This window comes from Populus alba, chromosome 10 (genome assembly GCF_005239225.2).
Source record: "Populus alba chromosome 10, ASM523922v2, whole genome shotgun sequence".
In the NCBI taxonomy this organism is placed as follows: domain Eukaryota; kingdom Viridiplantae; phylum Streptophyta; class Magnoliopsida; order Malpighiales; family Salicaceae; genus Populus; species Populus alba.
The window spans coordinates 5413711-5436344 of NC_133293.1; the positions used below are offsets into that span (position 1 = coordinate 5413711).

The following is a 22634-nucleotide window of genomic DNA, read 5'->3' on the forward strand; positions in this document are numbered from 1 at the left end:
GCTTGCTATTAATGGGCTGATACGGGGAGGGGGAGAGGGAGAGGGGAGAGGGAGACGTAGGCTATTATTGTAACCAAAAGTAGAATAATGGGTTGCATGCATTGGAAAATATCCGTTTATGAACTTTCATGTCCATTGATGTTGTAGATTTGCTTTTTTCAACAAACAATATACATGTGAAGTTCTGAAACATTTAATGAATTGAAAACTGAGAAGGGGCAAAAAAGAAAATAAATATAGTGGTCATAATGATAGCTCAATTATTATTCCTCCAATTTCAGATAATGGTAGATGCTCATCATGATTTGCGTGCCAACTCGGTTGTTAATTGTGGAGAATTTTGGTAAGATATCACATTTAAAAAAAAACTTAATTTGTAAAGTAAAATATGCAGGAAAATAATTAAGAATCGAGAGTTGTAAATACTTTCCAATTCCCGTCTCACAAATATCATATACTACTTGCCTGTAGTAGATACCATTTACAACTTTCTTAACAAAAATATTTAGAATAGTCTATTATGTCACCAGCTCTATGTAAAAAATAAAAATTCACACAATCACTAATAAGATAATTCATAATTTAACCTAAATCAATACTAACATTTCAAATACATAATTTTATTAATTTGCAATCAATAATAACCTAAAATAATTGATAATTAAACAAAATAACATAATTATATCTAATTTACAACTTCAATTATATCTAATTAACCTAATTTCTAATTCAAATCCTTACATTCAATAAAATCAAATTAACACAAATTAAATATAAATTACTTCAAGTTAATTGAAGGAAAGTGTTTAATATACCTCTAAAAGTAAAATGTGAATGGTGATGATAATTATTGATGGCTAGTTTGGTAAAAAATCTAACACCCTTATTGGTAGAGAGAGAAAGCTTAGCTACCACGGGTTTTGACAAGGAGAGAGAGAGAGAGAAAGATGAGTGTTTTTGGGTTGTTAGGGGGGTTTTTGGTGGTGAAAAGAGAGATCTCAACTAATAATAAGAGAGAGAAAAAAAAAAAAGAAGATGTTTAATTTTTAATTTAAGATAAGTTATAGATATTTATTATTTATTTAAGTATGTTAATTTTTCAAATATTTTTTCAACTATTCTGTTTTATCAAAAAAAAAAAAAAAAAACTCTAAATTGGGTTGTTGGTTTAAGATTAGGTATGAATTTTGATACATATATTTAATGTAGATATCCAGACCAGTTTGTATGTACATCTTAACTAATCTCACGGGTTTTAAAGTTAATAACTATATAAATCTCTAATAATCTTAAAATTTATAAAACTTAAACAAATAATTTTTAAAAAATAAATTTAAAATATAACAAGTTAAATAACATCTCATTTCCAATATATAATTTTGAACCAGCAGCAAGATATGGACGATGTCTTTCCTAATTACTGCTGCGTGCAATAAAGGTTGATGGCAACTCCACTCCGTGATGCTGCAGCGTCAGATGGAGAGATAAGCCCACTCGGCGAAAAGCATGGAGCCTCACAATACGTCACCGCGTCGTGGCAATGATTAGTGGCGTGCAAGCTAGCTGGGTGATGTCTTGTTTCCTATTACTCTTCTCTCCTTGTATGTACCCACTCGAGCAAGCTACTGTGGATTAATACCTTTTTTCTTTCTTTCTTACGAGTTTAAACTTTAGAATCATCATTCAATAAAATTTATTATCCTTTTCTAACTGTATTATACTAATAATGATCGTGTACTTTAAAACTTTTTTTAAAAAATAATCTTAATTATATATAAATTAACATAAAAATACTCTTATTTTCAAATAAAATAATAAAAATAGAACAACTTTATCACTATTATGCTTAAACATAAAAACATATATAATTTGGATATCTAGGAATAATACTCGGGTTTGTTCTTTTTAAAATTTGAAGAATGATATATTATTTTAATTTTTATAATTATATTTTAATTAATTTATTTAATAATACACGTGTTTGATCTTTTCAAATTTTAAGAATGATATTATTTTAATTTTTTTTAATTATATTTTAATTAATTTAATTAACCATTAATATATTAATAACAACATTTTTTTTATGGAATCCATAACACATTTCTTCAATGGGTAGAGAAAGATGTTACACCATGCATAGCGAAAGCTAAAGCAATAGGAGAGACATGCTCCATGTAAACACAATTATGAAAAATTAAAGGGGGTAGGCAATCCACTATTTCAATTGTTGAAGCGCCTCACTCAATACTAGATTTGTACAAAGTAATTTTTTTAAAATTATAAAAATTTTTCTATTTAATTCTTCTATGTTGATTTTATTACAACTTCATCTTGATGGTTTGTTTCAATAAGCTCAATGCAGGTTTCTCACATAGTTAGAAAAACATCCCATAATTAGATGGGTGCTTGATTTTGTGAAAGATTGTTTGGGTTTTATATTTTTTAAAAGATTAAAATTAAAGGGACTACAATTAAAAATTATGATAAAAAAATAGTCATTTTCATCTCTGAAGGGAAGAAAAAAGATATGACGTGAAATTCAAGGGGATGAGAGATAAAAAATAGAGGAAAAAAAAGAAAATAAGAATTGATCGTCAAAGCTACATCAAAACTATATAGTCGACACATGTTGTTTTGGGAGGAAGCCTCCACCGAGATGGTTCCAGCAACATCAAGAAAGACCACTTTTGGAGCTTAAAGGAAGTTGCACGCCCTTCCTCGATGTAACAACTCCTACCACATGCTTGCATACATTTTTTTGTCATCTTCATTCAATGCAATCTTTAATTTTATAATAATTTTTCAATGAGCCTAAAATCTCAACTTACTAGAGCTCAAGTCCTATTCCTTTAGTTTAATACTTGATTTTCTAATAACTCTTTAATTTAGTCTCACATTTCATCCCACTGAAGTCCAATAAAAGCTCAATCAAGGAGAGAAGAAGGGAAGGGAAAAGAAAGAGATAACTAGCCCATCGGGTTAGCATATTGTGATTGCATCCATGATATGATTCATATATTTGGCAATTAACTCAAGTTGAGTAAGAAAGATTCAATATCTTAAAAAAAAAAAAAGAAAAAAAAAAGGATGTCATTCTAAAATGGTTTTTTAAAGTCATCCTATATTTTTACTAGTTGTCTTAGTTGCCTTTGATCCCTCCAAATTAACTAGGCCATGTTGTGGAAATCCTCACTTGTTAATGCGCATGTAACACACATGAGAGAAATATTGAAGATTGAAGACCAAGTACACACCTTTGGAAGTCCTCTAAAAAAAAAATCACAAAAGCCATTTAGTTAAAGAAAAACATTGTATGAATAGACTCATTTGCATTATTCATTGGAATTGTATAATGATGTATTTGTCCTTCACACATAAAAATATTGAGTAGGTTGTTGGGGTATTGAAGTCTTTTCACAAGACTCATTAATCATTATTAAATTAATCAGGGACAAATAAGTTTTTTTTTTTTCATTTCAAAAGCACAAGCAGCAACTAAAATGCTCTTGAAAGAAAATTTAAAACTAGTGTCCAAGGTCTTTTTCTTATTTTCATAAAGGTTTTTTTGTTATTATCAAGTTAGTTAAAGGATAATTTGGTATTTGATTAAATATGAAAATAAAAAAATAAAAAAGCATGGTGAAACGACCAAAATGTCATTCAAAGCAAAAATTTTAAAATCAACACCCAAAGACTTTTTTATATTTTCATAATGGTTTTTTGTTATTACTATGTCAACTGAGGGTAAATTTGGTATTTGAGTAAATATAAAAAATAATAAAGGGTTGGTGCGTGTGTTCATATGGGAGTAATTCGTGCCTTTCTGGAGATGCATGTGATGCTTCTTAATGGCCAAAATAAAAAATAAAATTTATTTTATTTATTAATTTTGATCCTCGTTCTTTTAATTATATTTTTTTTAATCCTTTGTATAATTAAATTTATTTTATATATCAATTTGGTTCCTCATTCTTTTTATTATGAATTTTGTTTTGAATCCATTTGTACAATTGAAATTAATTTTTTAATTTTGTCTTTTAATATTTAATTGATTAAGAACTACACTTCATAATTTTTTCAAATAGGATGCTTTAAGTCTAATGACCTAAATCACAGGTTCAAGAAGTTAACACGGGTCGATATTGGTTTTTTTCATAAAAAAAAAGAGCTTTGTGTTTTTCTTTATTTTTTTCTATTGGATTATCTTGATTTTATGACTTAAACCGCAGGTTTGGTGAAATAACCTGAGTTGGCTTAATCTTAATTACTAAGGTTATAGGTTTATCATGTCAATTCGAGTTGACTAGATCATGTTTTTTAGATCATTTTTTTTAACCTCATTTCATCATTTCATATTTAATGAATTAATAATTAAGTCTGTTTCATTTTGAAAAAAAAAAATCTAGATTATCATAATTTTTTCTTTTAAATATCTATTTGTTATTGTTATTTTTTATTATTATCTAATTTAAATAAAACCAACTTATTTGACGTAAATAACTTTATTCTTTTTTAAAAAATATTTACACAGTATAATTTTTGAATTTAACCTAACCTGCATTAGTGCGGGTGAACCTAGCAAGCATGGAAAGCTTGAAAATGGTAAAGGCTTGGGGGCGATGCAGTGTCCACTCGCTGTTTTTTTTTTTCTCTTATTAAAAACCTCACAGCATTTAGGCCGGCCCGCATGAACAGTGGCGGAGCCACGTAGGGGCAAGAGGGGGCAATTGCCCCCCCCTCCCCCAATGCATAAATGTAATTAGTATTTTCCATCCAGTTAAATAATTCTTATTCTCCTCTAATAATCTTGCCTATAATAATTACTCGGGGAGATTTCTCAGCTTCTCTGGTACAACTTTTGCAGCATATTGAAATTTGACTTTGCAGGCTTTAGTACAGGTTTGATGTGCAGCTCGTTTTCCTCGTAGCTGCTATTTTACATTTTTATCTGCTGAGTGTAGTTATTTGTAATCAGTATGTTATGTTAAAATATTAATATAATAATTTTACTGGGTTAATATTTTTTTATTAGCTGCTAATTGAACTAAGTTCTTTATTTTTTTTTCATTATTAATCCCAACTCTTTTCCTTCTATAAAATTTCTTTTCAGGCCTTAAGCTATTAATTAATTAAATAAATAACCTCTTATGTTTTATGCTTTAGAAAAGTTTTTTTCATCTTTTTTATTTATTTCATTATCTAATTTTTATTTTATTTTTTTATAATTAGTTATTGAAAATGTTAGAGCTTATAATAATATTGAGAAAGATATTTTTAATAAGATTAAATAAAAAATTATTATGAAAGAGTAACAATTATAATGTAAGTTTTTTTATTTTAAAAGTATTTTTAAATTAATTTTACTTGACTAGAATTAATATATATATATATATTTCAAATTAATTTTTATATATAATACATTAATGTATACTATATAATAACAAAAATTTATTAATAATTTGCCCCCTTATTTAAAAAGTTCAAGCTCCGCCACTGCGCATGAAGTCCTGCGACCAAGCTAGGCAGCCCTAGTGCCTACAACTACAAGCCTCTACCTTTTTCGTTTACATATTTGTTCCATTTTTTGGAGGAAAAAAATACTGAAATCTATTTCCTCCTCCCCATCATTTCCATGTACAATTTTATTATTGATCTTTTGTTGCTCCGTGTATTTTTGCAACTCACATTAATAAAAAGTAATTAAGAAAAAACGTTTTTTTTTTTTCTTTTAATCTGCAATACATACTTTAGCTCCTGATTTTTTTCACCATGGAAAAGTCTTTCGACGATGACTCATAAGAAATCATGCACGTCCTTTAAAAAAAAAGATTTTATTTGCTAAAAGGTACTCAACCGTGAGCTACTATAGATCAAAATACTAGATGCTACGAGTCCCTAAACAACAAAATTTCATACCACTATTTTTGCAATCAAGACTCACAGCTTGTTTTTTTTTTATAAAAATAAAATGAGTAAAATACATTGTTTTGAAAAAGAAAAGGCAAATTTGCTCGTTTCTACATGAATGCCTGCAGAACCAATGCAAAAAATTGCGGCACCAATCAAGCTTTTCCTCACCAAAAATGGCAATGCAACGATTGTGCTTCATAAAATTGCCTCATCAACCCTGAAAGCTATTTAACAGTCTGCATTATTGCCATTGGTTGCTCGGTAAAATTGCTAAATCCAACTCATCCAAGGATGCTGATAGAATTTCCCACTTGAGCATATGAGACTATTTATGAATTGCTTCATTCTTCAACACCGCACTCAGAAATCTATTTCTTCAGGAAATTTGGCCATCCCCAAGAAAACATACTGCATCTCCTCTTTCCATGTCTGCATATCTCTCAATCATTAGCCATGATAAGATTGCATAGCAAGTTACCAGATACTTTAAAAACATACCTCGTGTCGAAAGACAATCCTTATATCGGGCACGTTTGACTTGTGAATGTTGTTTCCTTCTGGCCCGGGCAAAAAATATTTGCTACCCAACCAATGTAACTGCAGTAAAAACCCAAAGAAGGATCCTCTGAACCTTACTTTACAAGCTATATGGTGTTTTAAAAACAAAACATCACTCATAATTCTTTTACACTTGTAATGAAAATAAATGTCCTTTCAAATACTTACAATATAACCTCGATAAATTAATAACCTTGAATATTATTTTTGTTCAATCCCGACTTAAATTTTAAGTTTAAATAATATCTCGATTAATTAATAAATTTTCATGGTTCCAAGAGTATTAATTTATAGAGGTCTAACTGTATTTGAGAGTTATCATTTAAATCTAATGCCATGAGTTTCTCATAACAGTAGTTTCCTTCGGATACTTGAATGAACATTTAATTTTTCTTCTCAAAAACATGTTTACTACCAACATTCGTTCCTCCTATTTTTCAATTTTCTCACCTTTGCCGCATGGGAAAATCCAGATTGATAAACAGAATTTCTCGCTATCTCGCATAGGTCACATGCACTGAGCTTCCATACCTGAAAAAAGAACAAAATTCTAGAACATGCACCACTACAACTGAAATTACAAATAATAAAATATGGAACTACCGAACCTTTGCTGCAACACTGTACTCTTCCACTAGCGGTTCTTTTGTTAAATGAATTTGCAAGGGGTCATCAGTTGAGAGAGAAACATTCAAGCCACGCTGGAAGAATACAGGAAATGGATTGTGATGATAGTTCAGGAAAAGGGAATTATTGCTCAATGGTGACATAGCCAATCCAATCTGGAAATAAAACTGACAGTTGTTAATCATCAGAGCATTTTCCAACTTATGGATATACAACGGCATAAAAAGCAAGATGACAGAAAAGAAAAGAAAAGGCAAATATTTCTACTCCAGAGTTTTTTAAAAGAGAAAGGACTAGGAAGCTCAAAATCAATTGAGTTCTCACCATGGTGAAGCACTAGTGCAAAGTCAAATGAAGAACATAAACATGTCTCTAGGATTTTAGATGGCAGATAACAGTTTTTTCCCCCTAGCAACAGGAACATATATTAAGATATGCAACAATACAACGATGCTAAATGGAAGAAGATTTCTTCCTAATAATACTATGTTTCGTTGCGAATCACAAGCATAGTCCATTATTTCAACTGCATGTTTCCCAGAGTCAAGTGGAGCTAACCTGAGCAAGGTAATACAAATATTGCAAGACTGGGGATTTCCGCAAATTGATCCCATGAGATATATTATTGCATAGAAGGAATGCAGCAGCCAAATGGTCAACATCACCAGCCTGCATATTGTACTGATCGTAAGCAGCTCAGCAATCCAAGCAAAAATAAAAGAAAGATCAAGAAGAGCAATAACCTCTCCACAGTGTGGACGAAATTTGATTGTAGGCAATCCTTTTGATTCGCGAAGCTGGAAAAGTTGCAGAACAAAACAATTGGAACATGATCAGCATAAAGGGTTGTCCCTCCTTTTATTTTCTATTTTCCAAGAAAGAGCAACATGAAGGTGTAAATGACAAACAAACAAATAAAGCAAACATTGTCATCCAACAAAATTAACCAAGTGAGTTCTTGACTAATGCATTTGTCCTAGGCAAATCAACCTGTTAAGTAATTACTCAAAAATATTCCTCCTGCCAAAATGAAATTGAGGCAACAAATTTATCTAGCATTCTGGTAATAATAGGGGATATTGCATGGTGAGATCTTGGGCTTGCAACACAAGCAGCATGTTCAATCTTGTAAGCATCCATTTCATTAAAAATGCTGAGAGGACTGTCTCAAAAGTCTCCATCCCACTTCAGTAGGACCATAATTTGATAATGGCCTTTTCTGGTTATTTTGATAAATGAACTTGATGAATTAATAAGTCCAGAACTATAATTTGCTTTATATATCATCACATATCCTGGAGATCATCATGCAAAAGTTATAGACTACATGCACCAGCCAACTATACAGCAAGGCAACTTAAGTCAAATTCTTTAATGAAGTAAACATTCAATTAATTGTTAGTGGTATACCTTTCTCAAAGATGTTTCATTGTGTTTCTGAAGATACAGGTTGCCAGTAGTAGAAAGGAGATATTGAGAAGAGGTGCAATGGAAAACAGGAGACAAACAAGCAAAAAAGGAAAGAAAAATAAGCTAAAAGAGATGTTGAAATTTCAACCAGCCCCCGTCAATTGGGTGAAATTCCCTCCCTTTCCCTAACTGAACAAACCGAAAAGGAGAACAATTGTAGCAAAAACCATTCCTCTATTTTACTACCAGACCAAACTCACACTTGAGAGTAGAAACTATCGTACTACTATGGAGCTTGCTATGACACTGAACTCATATCAACATTAATACACCCAATAATTAGACAGAAACAAGCTACATAAAGCATTGTTAAAGAAACCAAAGCAATGCACACCTTGTTAAGAGTATACAAGTTTGCATAACAGTAATATGCATAATAGGAATATGCTGGATTAAACTCATTGGTCCATTCAGCTGGCTTTGGCATGTGTTTAGTTGGACGCCTTTCTGGTCTGCTTTCATCATCAACAATATCTAATCCCACAACCTGCATGAAGATAAGAGCATTAATTTAATTCTCAGAGGATGGTCTCTAACATTTCAGCATGTTGAGGCAGACCTTTTTCTAATAAATGGGTTGTAAATTACACAAGCAAAAGCACAGCAGAGATAAAGAAATAATTTTTTTTTTTTTAAATCATGTTGTTGGACCAAAGAGGAAAACATGAACTTCCTAACTATATCCACTAAAAACTACATGCCAATCAAATTATAACGGATATACAATATGTTCAAATAAGAGAAACTATGAGATAAATTTACCTGCATTAAAAAAACATGTAGTTGAGGATGGGAGCTCGGATTGATTGTAACTTCGAATAGTGGAATGAAAACATTATCAAGAATATTCTGGAACGAAGTAACTGTTCCCATTTGCTTGTATACATTGTAAAGCCGTGGAAGCTGCTCGTACAAGATTTTTATTAAAAAAAAAAAAAAAGTGGTGAAGATAACGGGGAAACCCAATAAAGATTTCACTCCAAGCAAACTCATGAATTGTTACCAGCGAGGACTTGATTCTAGAACACTTAAATTAGCCTAGAACAGTGATGCTCCAAGTGATACTGATGCAACATATTCAATTTTGTCAACTTATTTCTAACAATAGATAAACAATGCCACATGATAGTTCAAGACTTTGATTTACTAAAAAAAAAGGCTTAGATTCTTTTGTTCCAATATAAACAATTTTTTCTTCCTAATATAAACTATCTTGTGTTTAAATAAGTTTCTCATGGTCCAAAGTTCTGAGCAAATACATTCTAATGGTATGAATCATCATGCTCAGGAGAGGCCACTCTAATTAGTTGGGTGGATGAATGACTAAACACACATAACAATGCAGCTTGCATAAGAAAAGGCACAGCATTAAAAATTACCTGGATCAACCAAACAGCATTCTCACTGTAAATTGCATTATTAATGAACCAACTTGCCAGCTGGTCCCATTCACTTTGTTTTCTCCCATATAGGGATACTCTATACTCGGCCATCTGAGTTTATTGGATGACAAATTTTGGTGTCAATAATAATAAAAATGTTTTTATTAGAACTTAAGTCAATAACTTAGCTTACAGCTATTTGTAGCAATTCATAATCATTGGATACAAATAATAAAAAAATAACAGAAAACATTTAAGGGAGCCTGACGAGTGTGACTAATGGCTTGTGGCAAGAGATGCAACTATCATCAATGGGCATGAGCATAGTTGCAAGGGGGTGGCCTAAGCCAGCCCTGGCAACATGAGAAAAAAAAGGAGTTGATCCAGAGCATGACAAGAGAGAAAAACTAAAGGCAGATTGTAAAAGCAACCAGCAGCCAAACTGACAATTACAGGCTAGCAACATTGGTGATGATACCTCTGAAACTGCCATCCTGCCTAACATTATGGCTTATTAGGGACTAAAGGAGAACCCAAATTAGTTTTACATAGTGCCCAAACCAGTAATGTCCATTGTTGAGGACCAGCAAAAAGGATAGTTTAAATATGCCTATAGAGTTCCTAGGCATGTTGCAAATATTTCCAAAGCTGTCCTGAAATAGTAAGGTATATTTTTTTGTCCAGTTTTTATATAAATCTTTTGAGCATCTTCATTCACCACTGATATACATCCAAAAACTTCACAAGGCAAACTAAAAACCGTGACATATAATTTCCCCTGACCGCTAAAAGATCCAAATGTCAATAAAATCAAAATAACAAAGCCTTATGCCATACAGCATCCAATAGCAACAAAAGGTTCATTGATGCAGAGCCAAAAAACCATGCAAATACTTGCTCAAACTTGAGCAGCTAGAAAAAGATTTGATTGCACATGAATCAAGATTTTGGCCTCTGAAATCAATTTCTAGAACTTACAGGGAGCTTACGGACTACATGCAGAAAATGAGAGGGAGAGAACTTGTGAAGAGATTTTTTTTTCAGTTGTATATACATGCTGCCAAAAATATAGGAAGAAGAAAACTCCCTTTCCTACTTTGTGTACAGTACATAACATTTGTGCACATACTTTGAATGACTGAAGAATGAGAAAACAATTGTTAAGGTAGGATAGCAGGATATCAATGCACAAAGGGTCCACAAAGAGACAAAATATGAAACACAGGTGCTCCTTAGAATGTAAGGCATTATCTTTCAGGAAAAAGAAATGGAAAAACTAAAAGAATAGACAAGCACTGGATTGCGAAGCAAAACCTGGTATTTGCTTGCCTCAAGATCTGATAAAACTCTTTTTGTTACTTCAGCCAAGAAACGTCCTATCATAATTCAGTTAAAGTCAGCACACACTATTTTTTCTGTCAAAAACAATCTAATTGAACACAGACATTCACTTCATTAGATGTCTTCAAGTACCAAAAAAAAATAAGAGCAACCACAGAACAGTGCCCAACTCCAAATATTTAACACAATTAAGCACGTACCAATAGTTCAAAAACAAGTCGAGTACATGCAGTGAAAACAAACATCAGAACAAAGACATCGCTCACAAAAATGGCCTAGTCGAAGATAACAATTATGTAGCAATTTATTAGAATGGCTGTAAGTACTACACTAATAACCTTGAATGAGATTATCCTGCTTTAAAAAGATCTCTCTGAGTCTGCTTTGTCCACAAGGATTATATTTGAGGTTGAATTTATCAAAACGGTGAAAGGTGCTCTTATCAGCATGGACATCCAACAAATCAACATTCAAATCATACCTGACATGCAAGTTTAAAATGCTATATCAAAATCATTCCTCACAATGAGGATATTGATAAAACATAACATATGTACCCAATCAAAAAGGATATCAATAGAACATAATACATACACAGTCAAATCTAAACTCTCAAAAACTTCATTTAGTGTCATGTATTTTCCATCTCTGAATATAACAACCTGCAAAACCAATGTACTTAGCAAGTAATAACAGGCATCTAAAGATGACATTTAAAGAAAGAAAATAAACAAAAAATTATCTACCTAAATGATAACGCACCTGAGCTATTGTTACATAAGTTCTATTTACTTTGGATTGATCAACAAATAGGTTTCCTATTCTACGAATATGTTCCAATGATAGGTTTCTTACTGTAGGGGTTGAATTTCAGCTATGGGAAAATTGTGTAAGCGGGGAAGAAATGTAATTTCTGCATATTCTTGCTAAAAATAACTGGTTCAAATTTGATACAGGGTCTAGTCTTATTTGGGATTTAGAGTATCAATTACAAGTTTTCTGTTATGTCTGCTTTCCTTCCCGTGCATAAAACGGAAGCACCTATTCTATGTTAATAGAAGGGACTTTGAAAAATATAATTATGCGTATTTTTGTTTAGTTTGAGGGTTGCGGCCCACAGTGTTCTGCTTCTTCCCTTTCTTCTTGCTATTAGTAATCTCAGATTACTTATCACAACTAAAACAACAATCTCAAATCCTCCTTAATCAATCCCAACTCTACACACAACAAACCTCAATCCTGATTCCAACTTAAAAGCTCTACTTCTCCAAACCTAGCTCACCAAAAATATCTTGTGGTACACAAAACCTAAATTGTCCCACATCAAATTCGTATCAAAGATAAAGTGATACCTCCTATTTTATTTGACTCGGAAACATTTTGGAGTAGTATAAGTTAAAATCAATAATTTCAAAGTTAAGAACTTTAACGTTTGACTGAAGCAAAATTATGATTCAATTTTGTAAACTTTTTTATTTAAGTCAAAAGTTATTTTAAAATGTATTTATGACTTTTTTTTAATCAAAAGTTAAAATACAACTTAAATATATTTGCAAAAGTCATACCAAAGGGAACCTAATTCTTTATCAAGAGGTTTCTAGTCTAAGAACAAGTTTTAATGACAGGTTCAGTGTTTGAGTTTAAGTTATGAATAATCTGTTGTTCGAGGCAGAATTGTTATGAATATTTCTTTTCTTATAAATGTGGTCAAGTCCTATTTACAGATAAAATTTTAATTTGGATTTTACTATTATGTGTGTTTTCCTTTCCCATTTAGTTTAAAACTATTAGGCCTTTTGGTGCATATAAATCAAGCACTTATGCGGTACAAGGAGCACCTTTTCCATTTTCCAAGCCTGATAAAACACCAGTAGGAAAGAAATCTAAAAGCTGAGCTGTCCTTCACACTTTTGTTCCTCTCTTTGCTTGCTACAGTGATCTCGGATTACCATTCACCTTTAAAGTAACAGTTCCAAATCCTCCAATAACACATCATTAATCAATCTCAATTCCACATACATCAAGCCCTTACCTTGATCTCCACCTAGAATCCCTAATTCACCAAAAATCCTAAGTTGTCTCACATCACCAAAGCACACAACTTACATGGTCAAATTGGTGGGAGATTGGGATATACCTCATCTGGTTCTTCTCTAAGTTTTGACTTGATGAAACGCAAGAGATGCTTCTGGTTCATGCAAGCAGAATGATGCACATGTGTATCGACTTTTCTGATATTGTAGAAATCACGGTGGGGTGCACCCTTCTGAGCCATGGATTCCCTGTCTGCATTTATTAACAGATGAAGGCGGAATTTCTGTATAGCATGCAGATATAAGTTACAAGCACAAGCTGAAGTTAATAACATGAGTCCAAAAGGAAGTTTGAAGAAAATTACCTCCTCGAGAAATCATAGCCTGAGATAGCATGCAGAGCGAACATTTCCGATAGACATGATTCTTAAGACATGATGCATATCAGTGAAAAAGGTGGTTGCACTAGCAACAGGGAAAAGTTCTACAGTATCTGGATTAAAATTAAAAAATCCTTGATTAGAAACATGCTAAAAAGTTAATAAAGTAATAACTTTCGAAATTTAAAAAAATAAATACCATCTCAGAAAAACTTGATCTTTAAAAATGTGCAGAATAGCCATGACCCAGATGTTTTCTTCATGAGTATATCTACCTTCAAGTCATTTTTTCAGTTTGGGTTCCAGAAGCTATTACTTCCAAGTTAGATTTCATGGCCACATCATACAATGTAGGCCCAACAAAGCTCTGGGTAAATTATTTCAAGTTTTTTGAGGTATTAGTAGAATTTGAACCCTACACCCGTGGAGTATATTTTGAACTGGAACAGATTGAGTATGGAAGGACTAATGTTTTACCACAGTATAAGAATTCAGGGACGAGCATATAACTACAACGAAACCTCCAAGACCCAAAAGTAATTTCAACAATTCCTCTCTATGGATAATCCTACATAGGAAATGCTACACAGCCAGTGCTAACATATGAAAGTGGTGACCCAACTTAGAGAGTGTTTGGTTGTAAGGTGTGCTGTGTGGCGCACCTCTTAAACAAACACACCCTTAACAATCATTTCAGCAAGAATTACCCATATGAAGCACCAGCATGAAACATGATCAAACAACTCAACATGAAAATCTAATACAATTTTTGTGATTAACAAATGTGCTACAAGTCTAACAATTGCTAACCTAAGAAACACGAGTCAAATTCAGATAGATGTTCCTTTTGTGAAACAAGTTCATTGGTTGGTTCTATGGGAGCATTGTCAAAGACATTTTACAAGAACAAACTTATGAACTGGAAAATATATTGGGACTTGAATCCAAAGATCACAATTCAAAGGCCCATCAAATACCAAGTTGGATCAAATAATTATGTCCTAGGATAATGCTATCAGGAGACTGTGTAAAAGCATAGTTTGAAAAGGAGGTTCAAAGCCATTCCCAATTTCTTAAACTTCAGGGTCGCCAGTGTATAAACAATGATTGATCAAAATGAATAATACCCTGTTACTACATACCTTGTTCACTGGCATAAACATGAACAACTCCATCTTCCATCCTAAAACAATGCTGCACAAGAGTTTAAGATAAATGATCAAAAGAAATATTAAAAGAGCTTTGTGGATAGAAGAATGGCTCCACTGGACTAAAAGGGGAAAAATTTTAAGAGAGAAAAAAGGAAAGAAAAAGGATGTAACTAATGATATTTGGGAAAATTTCAAATTAATAGCTCAAAGTAACTTACTGAAGTTGCTGGAAAAGGTTCAAAGTCATCAGCATTCACCTCTGATGCAGTAGATTCTTCCACAGAATGCTTCATCCATGGAGCGACCTTTTCCGCATAAAGATAACTATTTCTCAGATCCAAACATTCACGAATCATCTTACGCACTTCTTCCTCTTCAACATTTATTGACTCTGAGTAGAAATATTTAGGGAGAAAGAGAACATATGTCAATATCAAAGATTAATTTGTACAAAGATCCCCTGAAATATTGGCTGTTTGGATCACCTCCCCCTAAACATTTATTATTATTATTATTATTATTATTATAGATGAATTATCTGTGTTTGGATTTGCACCTCTTTTGTTAAGTTCCATTCATAAATCCCATAAAAAAGCACATGAAAATCAGGTGTATCACCCCAAACCATAAGAAAAAAATATCCCTCACCTTTTATTTCCTACCTGTTGAAAAAAAGTCAATAATCATTCGAACAAAAAGGAAAATATTTGAACCACCTTAAGTCATTGAGAAAGAAGAAGAAATAATTCAAATAAAAACCATAAGGATGAGCACATAAGCTTTGCTATCTTACTCGTGGGCTCGAAAAAGTTTTCTTGCAATCTCACACTAATCTTTGATCACCTTGATCGAGAAAGATTAGTTAGAATTTTTCAGGTTATTGCATCAGGAGAGAAGTATCTGATGAGAGACAAACCAACTCAATAAGTCGCCAACCAGGTTGCAATCACCTCACATTTATCTCCACATTCTCCATCAACTCACGATCAAAATTGTCCACATGAATCATTGATGCAGGCCCATATGAAAGATTTTTTAGGACTATTTATTTTAGAAGGAAATCTAGGGTTTTTTTAATAATTTTAGGTTTCCTATGCTTTCCTACATTCATTAGGATTTTCCATTTGATTTGTTTGGATGCCTATATATAAACATCCTATGTAGACATTCAGTTTAACAATTACATATTAAGTAAGATAAACTTGAGCTGTCACAATCATTTGTCATTATTCTCATATTCATACTCTAAAGCTAAGGTGAGTTGTGACAATTAGCTACGATATAACCCCTATTAAGACAACCATGGCATTGTATGGAAGAACTTCTACCATGGGAACTGCCACTAAAACGATAATTGGAAAAGGTGTTGCTTTGAATTCTAGGAAAGACTTCTTTTTGCCTAACATTATTATCCCTCTAAAGCCAAATTGAGAAACACGGTTAGATAAATGACTATGAATTGTTACATTCCTTGCGAAGAGAAAATGAAATTTAAATTACAATACTGTAATAATAATTAGAAAACCCACTAAATCAAAGATTGTGATCGTGACAATGGTAGAAAGTGGTAACAACGATAGTGATAATAGCAATGGTTATACAGCAATAAGTAGTGGCGGTAACAATTTCACAATGATGTTTGTGGTTGTAGTAATAATAATAACAATAATAAGAATTATTGTATCTATGGTGGTGGTCATGGTGGTTGTGGTGGTGACAATAATAAAGCAAAAACAAAGATCTCAAGAAAGGACTAGAAATAGAGTACCAGGTACAGAAGTTCGTTGAGGTAAAATCATGGTAGCAATAACTGGATTGCTTCCCACTTGATGACCTGAAGTTGCATGTCCCCTTCTGTCAACATGTTGTTCAAAATTTTGGCCGGGAACACTATTTGTACTATCAACAGAACTAAATTGGAGAGCACTAGAATTTTGAATTTTTGGATCAATATCCTGCAAACCCATTAGCAATAAATATGCACTTATTTGAATGTGTTTTTTTAAATGGCACTCCAAAAGTAAAAAATAAAAAAAGCTCACAAAACTTTAAATAATCAATACACAGCAAGGAAAAAGACATGTAGCAATTTACTAATATGAACACATATTAGCCAAAAATGATGTTTTTGTTGACCTATCTTAACCAACAAACCACAAATCATATGCACATGGCAGCCAACAAACCACAAAACAATTTGTAGGGTGGAGTTGGGACTTGGCTTCCATGATCATTAGTGAAAATTCACTCTAAATGACAAAGTAATCAATTCAAGTCAATAAATAGGTTAAAGCATTGGGAACTACAATACAACATAATCTAAAGCATTTTCACTCCTCATCCATGACTATACGTAAAAGCATGAATTCTATTGAAACATTTGATTTGACCAAAATATTCTTATTATACATTTAATTTAATTTGGTCTGTGTCAATTAATTCAAAACAAATAAAACTCTCCTTTCCCTCCCACTACGTGACCTCAAAGTTTTTATTTTTACTTTTTTTTCATTTTAGGTTCCTTTCATTTTTCTTTCAACTAACTTGAAGTCATAATCTAACACAAAAATCTCATAGATGTAAAAGGCATGATTTCCTTACTTATCATCTTAATTATTTTCTAATATATATATCTATCCTTTTAACAAGAGTTTTCCTATTTTTGACTAGCTAACTTTTTTTTTTACAATTTCTCAATTGATTGCCAGTGTCTTCAAAGAAAACTCATATGTTGTTAACATAGTGGTTTCGTGGGAGCACTTAGACATAATTGTGTACATATTCTTCTTTATGTGTTGAACACAAGGGTTTTTTTAGAAAAGAAATCCCTAAATTCATGTTTTTTAGGTCATATCTTGGAGTATAATATCATTAGATTGAAAAAAAGAAATAAAGCACTTTTATGAAAACAAACATCTAATATTTTTTTTCAAATGGACTTTCAAGTTGTGCAAGTGTATCACCTTCAAGCTGCTAGACAAAGTCCTTCCCTAAACACGATCATTTTCCACTTGGATGACTTCAAGAGAAGTCGCCAATAAATCAGAAACCAAGAAACACAAACTATTTATTTACACTCAACCATCTCTTTGCTATCTCAATAATAGAGTTTACTTGTGTCCTAGACCAAAGTTGTTATGGAATAAACATGTTTGCAATCATTTTGTATTTGCTCATTCAACTTTCTGTGTAGATGTAGGTATCTGGGTTTTTGAATAGTAATATGGCTAATTAGATTCGTGTGAGATCTGAATTTGGCTTTTGATGGATAGCAATTGAAAGAAAGGATCTTGAATTTGATTGTGGTATATTGGACCTTGGTATCTAAAATTGAGGAAAAACTAATTTTACTTTTACTTTATTGACATCATTTAGATAATAGAGTGAAAATCATGATTTTCACATCATTTAACAGGTTAAATAGATAATTTGATATAATGGATGTAAATTCAAACACCTTATAATTCACATGTCAGAGAAAAAAAATATTAATTGAAGGGATGTCAATCTAAGCAGGTAACACTCAAAGGGTTATTTCTACAATGTAGCCCTCAAATGCTATAGTAATTAAAAAACATTCATTGCCTATTGTACCTTTAGCAATTAATTTTTGAAAGTCTTTTAATATCCTAACTAACTTATTGTGTGTATTTTTTTTCCTAGAAGGTTGACCATCTGTATACCCAAGTGACCTACACAAAGGCAAATTCAAGTCTTATAGGAATAGTAATTACTTTAGCTAACTAAAATCTAACCATTATCAAGACCATTATAAAGGGTTGCTTCTCATTACCCCCAAGGCTCACTACCATTACCCGGCAAACTATACCATCTTTTGTTTTTAGTAAAAGCCCTAAATCACTTGAGCTTTGTCTAGGTCTGACTATTTGAGATAATAATGCCTCTTTCAAAAATTGAAGAGAAGAATCCTATGTAGGATAGGAAGATCGACAAGCAAGGTGAGTGCTAGTTCTATAAATGTGCACCACCATTCCCAAGCCTAATGGTCAATAGATAATTACGGATTGGTTGTTCAATCATATAACATGACTTACACACCCTTGTCTGCCAATATCAACATTTTTCCAATGGGATAACCCTCTTTATTTGTGAAGAGGATCGTTCTCTTTTCAATGAGGAGGTTGAGTAGAATGAATAGAGTTAGCAGCCACAAACCGTGTGAGAGCATGTGCTCACACCTTGTACCCAAGCGTGCCTAACATAGCAAAAGGGCTTGGAGAAAGAGGTTGAATTTTTTAGATTGATAGGACTTCTAAAGTCCAGGCACCTGATCAATCTAGCTCAATCCAATGCACGAGCAATTCCTTGAGCAGTAGTTTGTTGATGATAATGACACTCTATCTAAATGACTAAATAGAATTATTAGAATATAACTCTATATTATTTACACTTAAACTCTCATACTCAATATTTTAGGATCCTTACCTTCTTCAATGCTAGTTTATGAATGTATAAGATTGAGTCCAATAACATATTAATAAGGTTATTTTGTATTCATGCTAAAAACATTCCAGTGAAATATACCTAGGTATCCATATTTGATTCAACAAAAGTACCTTTATTATTTTAGTTTAATGATAGAATTATCTATTAAACTTTAATAAGATCTAAATGCCTCTAATTCTATTTTATTGAATTGTGATGATTAATAAATATTTATCCCATTTGATTATTTATTAACATAACAAATATAGATTTTAAAAAAAATCTAACTAAGATGCCAAGAAAAAGAACAAAAAGAAAGAAAAAGGGAGGTAAATACATTAAAAAAAAAAAAACTTGCTTTTCATGTGATTTTATGATAGCCTGACCATCTCAAATGAGTACAACACAATGAAAAAAGAAATAAAAAAAAAAACTTGAGTAATTTTTTTTTCATTTATACACATAAATCCTTAAATCAATTAGCATTTTATTTTTTTTATTTGCCTGCCTCTAAATGTTTATTCAATTAATTTCTTTTAAATTATTAAAATAAGCAACCTGTTTGAAAGTAAATAAATAATCATCGGAAGCTGATTATTTGAAAAAACAAATATGATGAAAATCAATGATAAGTTTGTCACTTGACATATTTAATATTTTCGCCTTTATTAAAATTATCTTGATGAAATTTAATTATATATTTTCTTTTTAAGTAAACTAATTTTTCAACAAATTGAATAATGCATGTGCGTGCCAAAATTACCAGTCCACGAGAAAAGGGATACTAATGGTTTATTTTCTTTCTAAAACAGTCACAAAAGAAACACACATTACCATCTAATCAATAGCATGAGCAACAAGCAATTGCATTATACTCTTTGCAAATTGGATGCTATAATTCAAGAAATATATTAATAATTAGAAAGACTGTAAAGCTTGAACCAAATAGGCACATACATTTATATAATCAGCTGAAGAATCCACATTCTGAGAATAAATAGTGGCATCTTCATCAGCAAATGCCGTTCCTTCATCTTCAGAATCCCCAGAATAATCAAAGGCATTACCACTTGGTGACCTTGGAGTCATTAACCTGCCCATAGATGCCAGTCTTCTAAGAGAACTAGAGTAGTTCAGAGTCTTATCATCACCTGCACAAAGCACAGAGGGAAAAAATATAAAAGGCTTGCCCAACTGAAGAAAATCCAATAGAACCATTTCTCCCTAAATTGTTACAATAAACTATGCCAATCACACCAGCGATAAAACAAAATTAACTACAGTTGTTAGCATAAGAAGTAACAGTAAAGGTTTTCACTGTGGGCAATAATCTCCTCAATCTACATATAAATAATTTACGAGTCTCACGAAAGAAACATAAGTAATACCTTGTCTTGGAACCGTATGCAGAGGCGGAAGCCCTAAGGGAATGAAATTGAGGTTATTGTCTTCTCGGTGAGAACCAAGGCCAAACCTCATTGATTCCTCATCGAACCAATCATTGCTCAACACGGCATTGGGCATGGAAGACGACATCCTCCTATAACTTGGAATTGCAGTATCATCATCCAAGGAATGCGACACACATATTTTCCGGTCAATAAGAATCAGTTCACCGTCTGATCCGTGCTCTTCATCTTCATCATGATTTTTATCATCAACTACAACGGTTCCCTTTTCCTTTTCTTTGAGAAGAGAATTGCGGCGGAGGGTGATGAGGCGATCAAGGACTTGATCGACGGAGCGCTTGTGAATGAAAAATGCAGAAATTGCCATAAGTGAGGCACCGACTAGAGCCGCCATGGCTAGTTGCAGAGAAGATGATGGCGACGGTGATGATGAATCCATGATACAATATCAGAGTTAGGAAGCAAAGGAGAACCCTAAAAAGAAAGGGAAGTCAGCGGTGAGGTTTTAATTTTGGTTTTATAGGTACAGTCTTTCGGCCTTTAGGTACGTGCCATACAACTGAGGGGAGGGGTGGGGAGGGGGGGGGAGGGCGGGGAGGTTGCACGGAGTTCAAAAGCCATTGGGACCCAGGGAGATGGTTTTATTTTATAGCTGCTATGCTGTACAGATTTTTCAACTCGCTTAGAAAAAAAAAAAAAAAAAAAGTTGAAATGTGAAATTACGAAAACAGTGTTGCAATTAGAATAATCATTTTCGATTCAGTTTGATTTTTATCAAAAAAAATTAATCAAATTAAAATTTTTTAAAAAAATCAAAACAAGTTTAAACCAACCAATTTTAATTCAATTTATTTTTAAAATAAAAAACTAGTTCAAACCGGTTTGGTTTGGTTTTCTCGATTGGCTCCGTTTTGGCTTGATTTTTCCAGTTTAACTCGGTTTTTTCAGTTTGGCTCGGTTTTTTTTCCAGTTTTTCTTGATTTTAGTTTGGTTTGTTTTTTCAGTTTTATGCTTATAAAACCGAACCGGTCGGCTTTTTCAAAATTTTAATCGGTTTTTTTTTTCATTGTTTGATTTTTCAGTTATTTTTTTCTAATTTTCTCGATTTATTCAATTTTTTGGTTTTTTTCTCGGCCCTAGTTGCAATCACAGCAAGAATGGAGTGCTGCTTTTATTTCCTTTTTTTCTCCTAGCCTCTCCATTTACATTTCAATAAAGGTCAAATATCTTAATTAAATTTTCAAATACACTATATAATCAATTTCCAAATTTTATTTAAAATACTATGGAATTAAATTTGAAAAATTAGTATTAAAATATAATAAGTTAAAATATAAGAATTCAAGTAAAACATCATAGTCACGAGTACTAGCATGGTATCAATCCCAAAAAAAAGACTAGAGTCACAGGTCATGAAATTGACTCTCAGATTGTTCAGAGTCAACATAACCTTTGATTTTTTAAAAAAACTTAAAACAATATTATTTATATATATATATATAAAATGGACCTTGCCTAGACTAGATCCCAAGTTAGCATATCACTATAAATTGATGGGTTCAGATTTAATTTTATAACTATAAACATAAGTATTTGAAAGATACTTGAAAAAAGAGAAAGCCAATAAGGTTGATATATTTCTTGAGGGAGTATGAGTGGAGATGGATCTGAGTGTGAAAATCAAGTATTTTTGCTTATTAACATGATTTTTTTTAAAAGAAGAGGAGTAAAATAACATAATTTGAAGATGGTGGGTGATTACTTACCATTGGTGACAAGTATGGCCCATCTCGGTTACTGTTGGTGACTTTCCATGGTGTTGTTGGAATTGTATAATCGAGATCTCTCTAATGATACTAACGGTGTCATAATCGAAGCTTTAAAATGTCTTTATAGTATTTTTCTTTTTTTTTCTTTTTTCTCTCTT

General features: G+C 32.1%; 1 protein-coding gene across 1 annotated transcript; it reads right to left on the reverse strand.

Annotated features, from left to right (window-relative positions):
* Positions 1-5812: 5812 nt before the first annotated feature.
* Positions 5813-21268, reverse strand: LOC118044579 (AMP deaminase). The gene is given in 19 exon segments (XM_035052945.2): positions 5813-6339; positions 6409-6507; positions 6919-6999; positions 7077-7250; positions 7654-7764; positions 7839-7892; positions 8900-9052; positions 9328-9468; positions 9945-10058; positions 11262-11323; positions 11627-11769; positions 11883-11950; positions 13426-13605; positions 13687-13814; positions 14844-14895; positions 15071-15243; positions 16621-16807; positions 20256-20449; positions 20687-21268. Coding segments are annotated over 19 exon segments (2643 nt in total). The 5' UTR covers positions 21147-21268; the 3' UTR covers positions 5813-6270.
* Positions 21269-22634: the final 1366 nt, after the last annotated feature.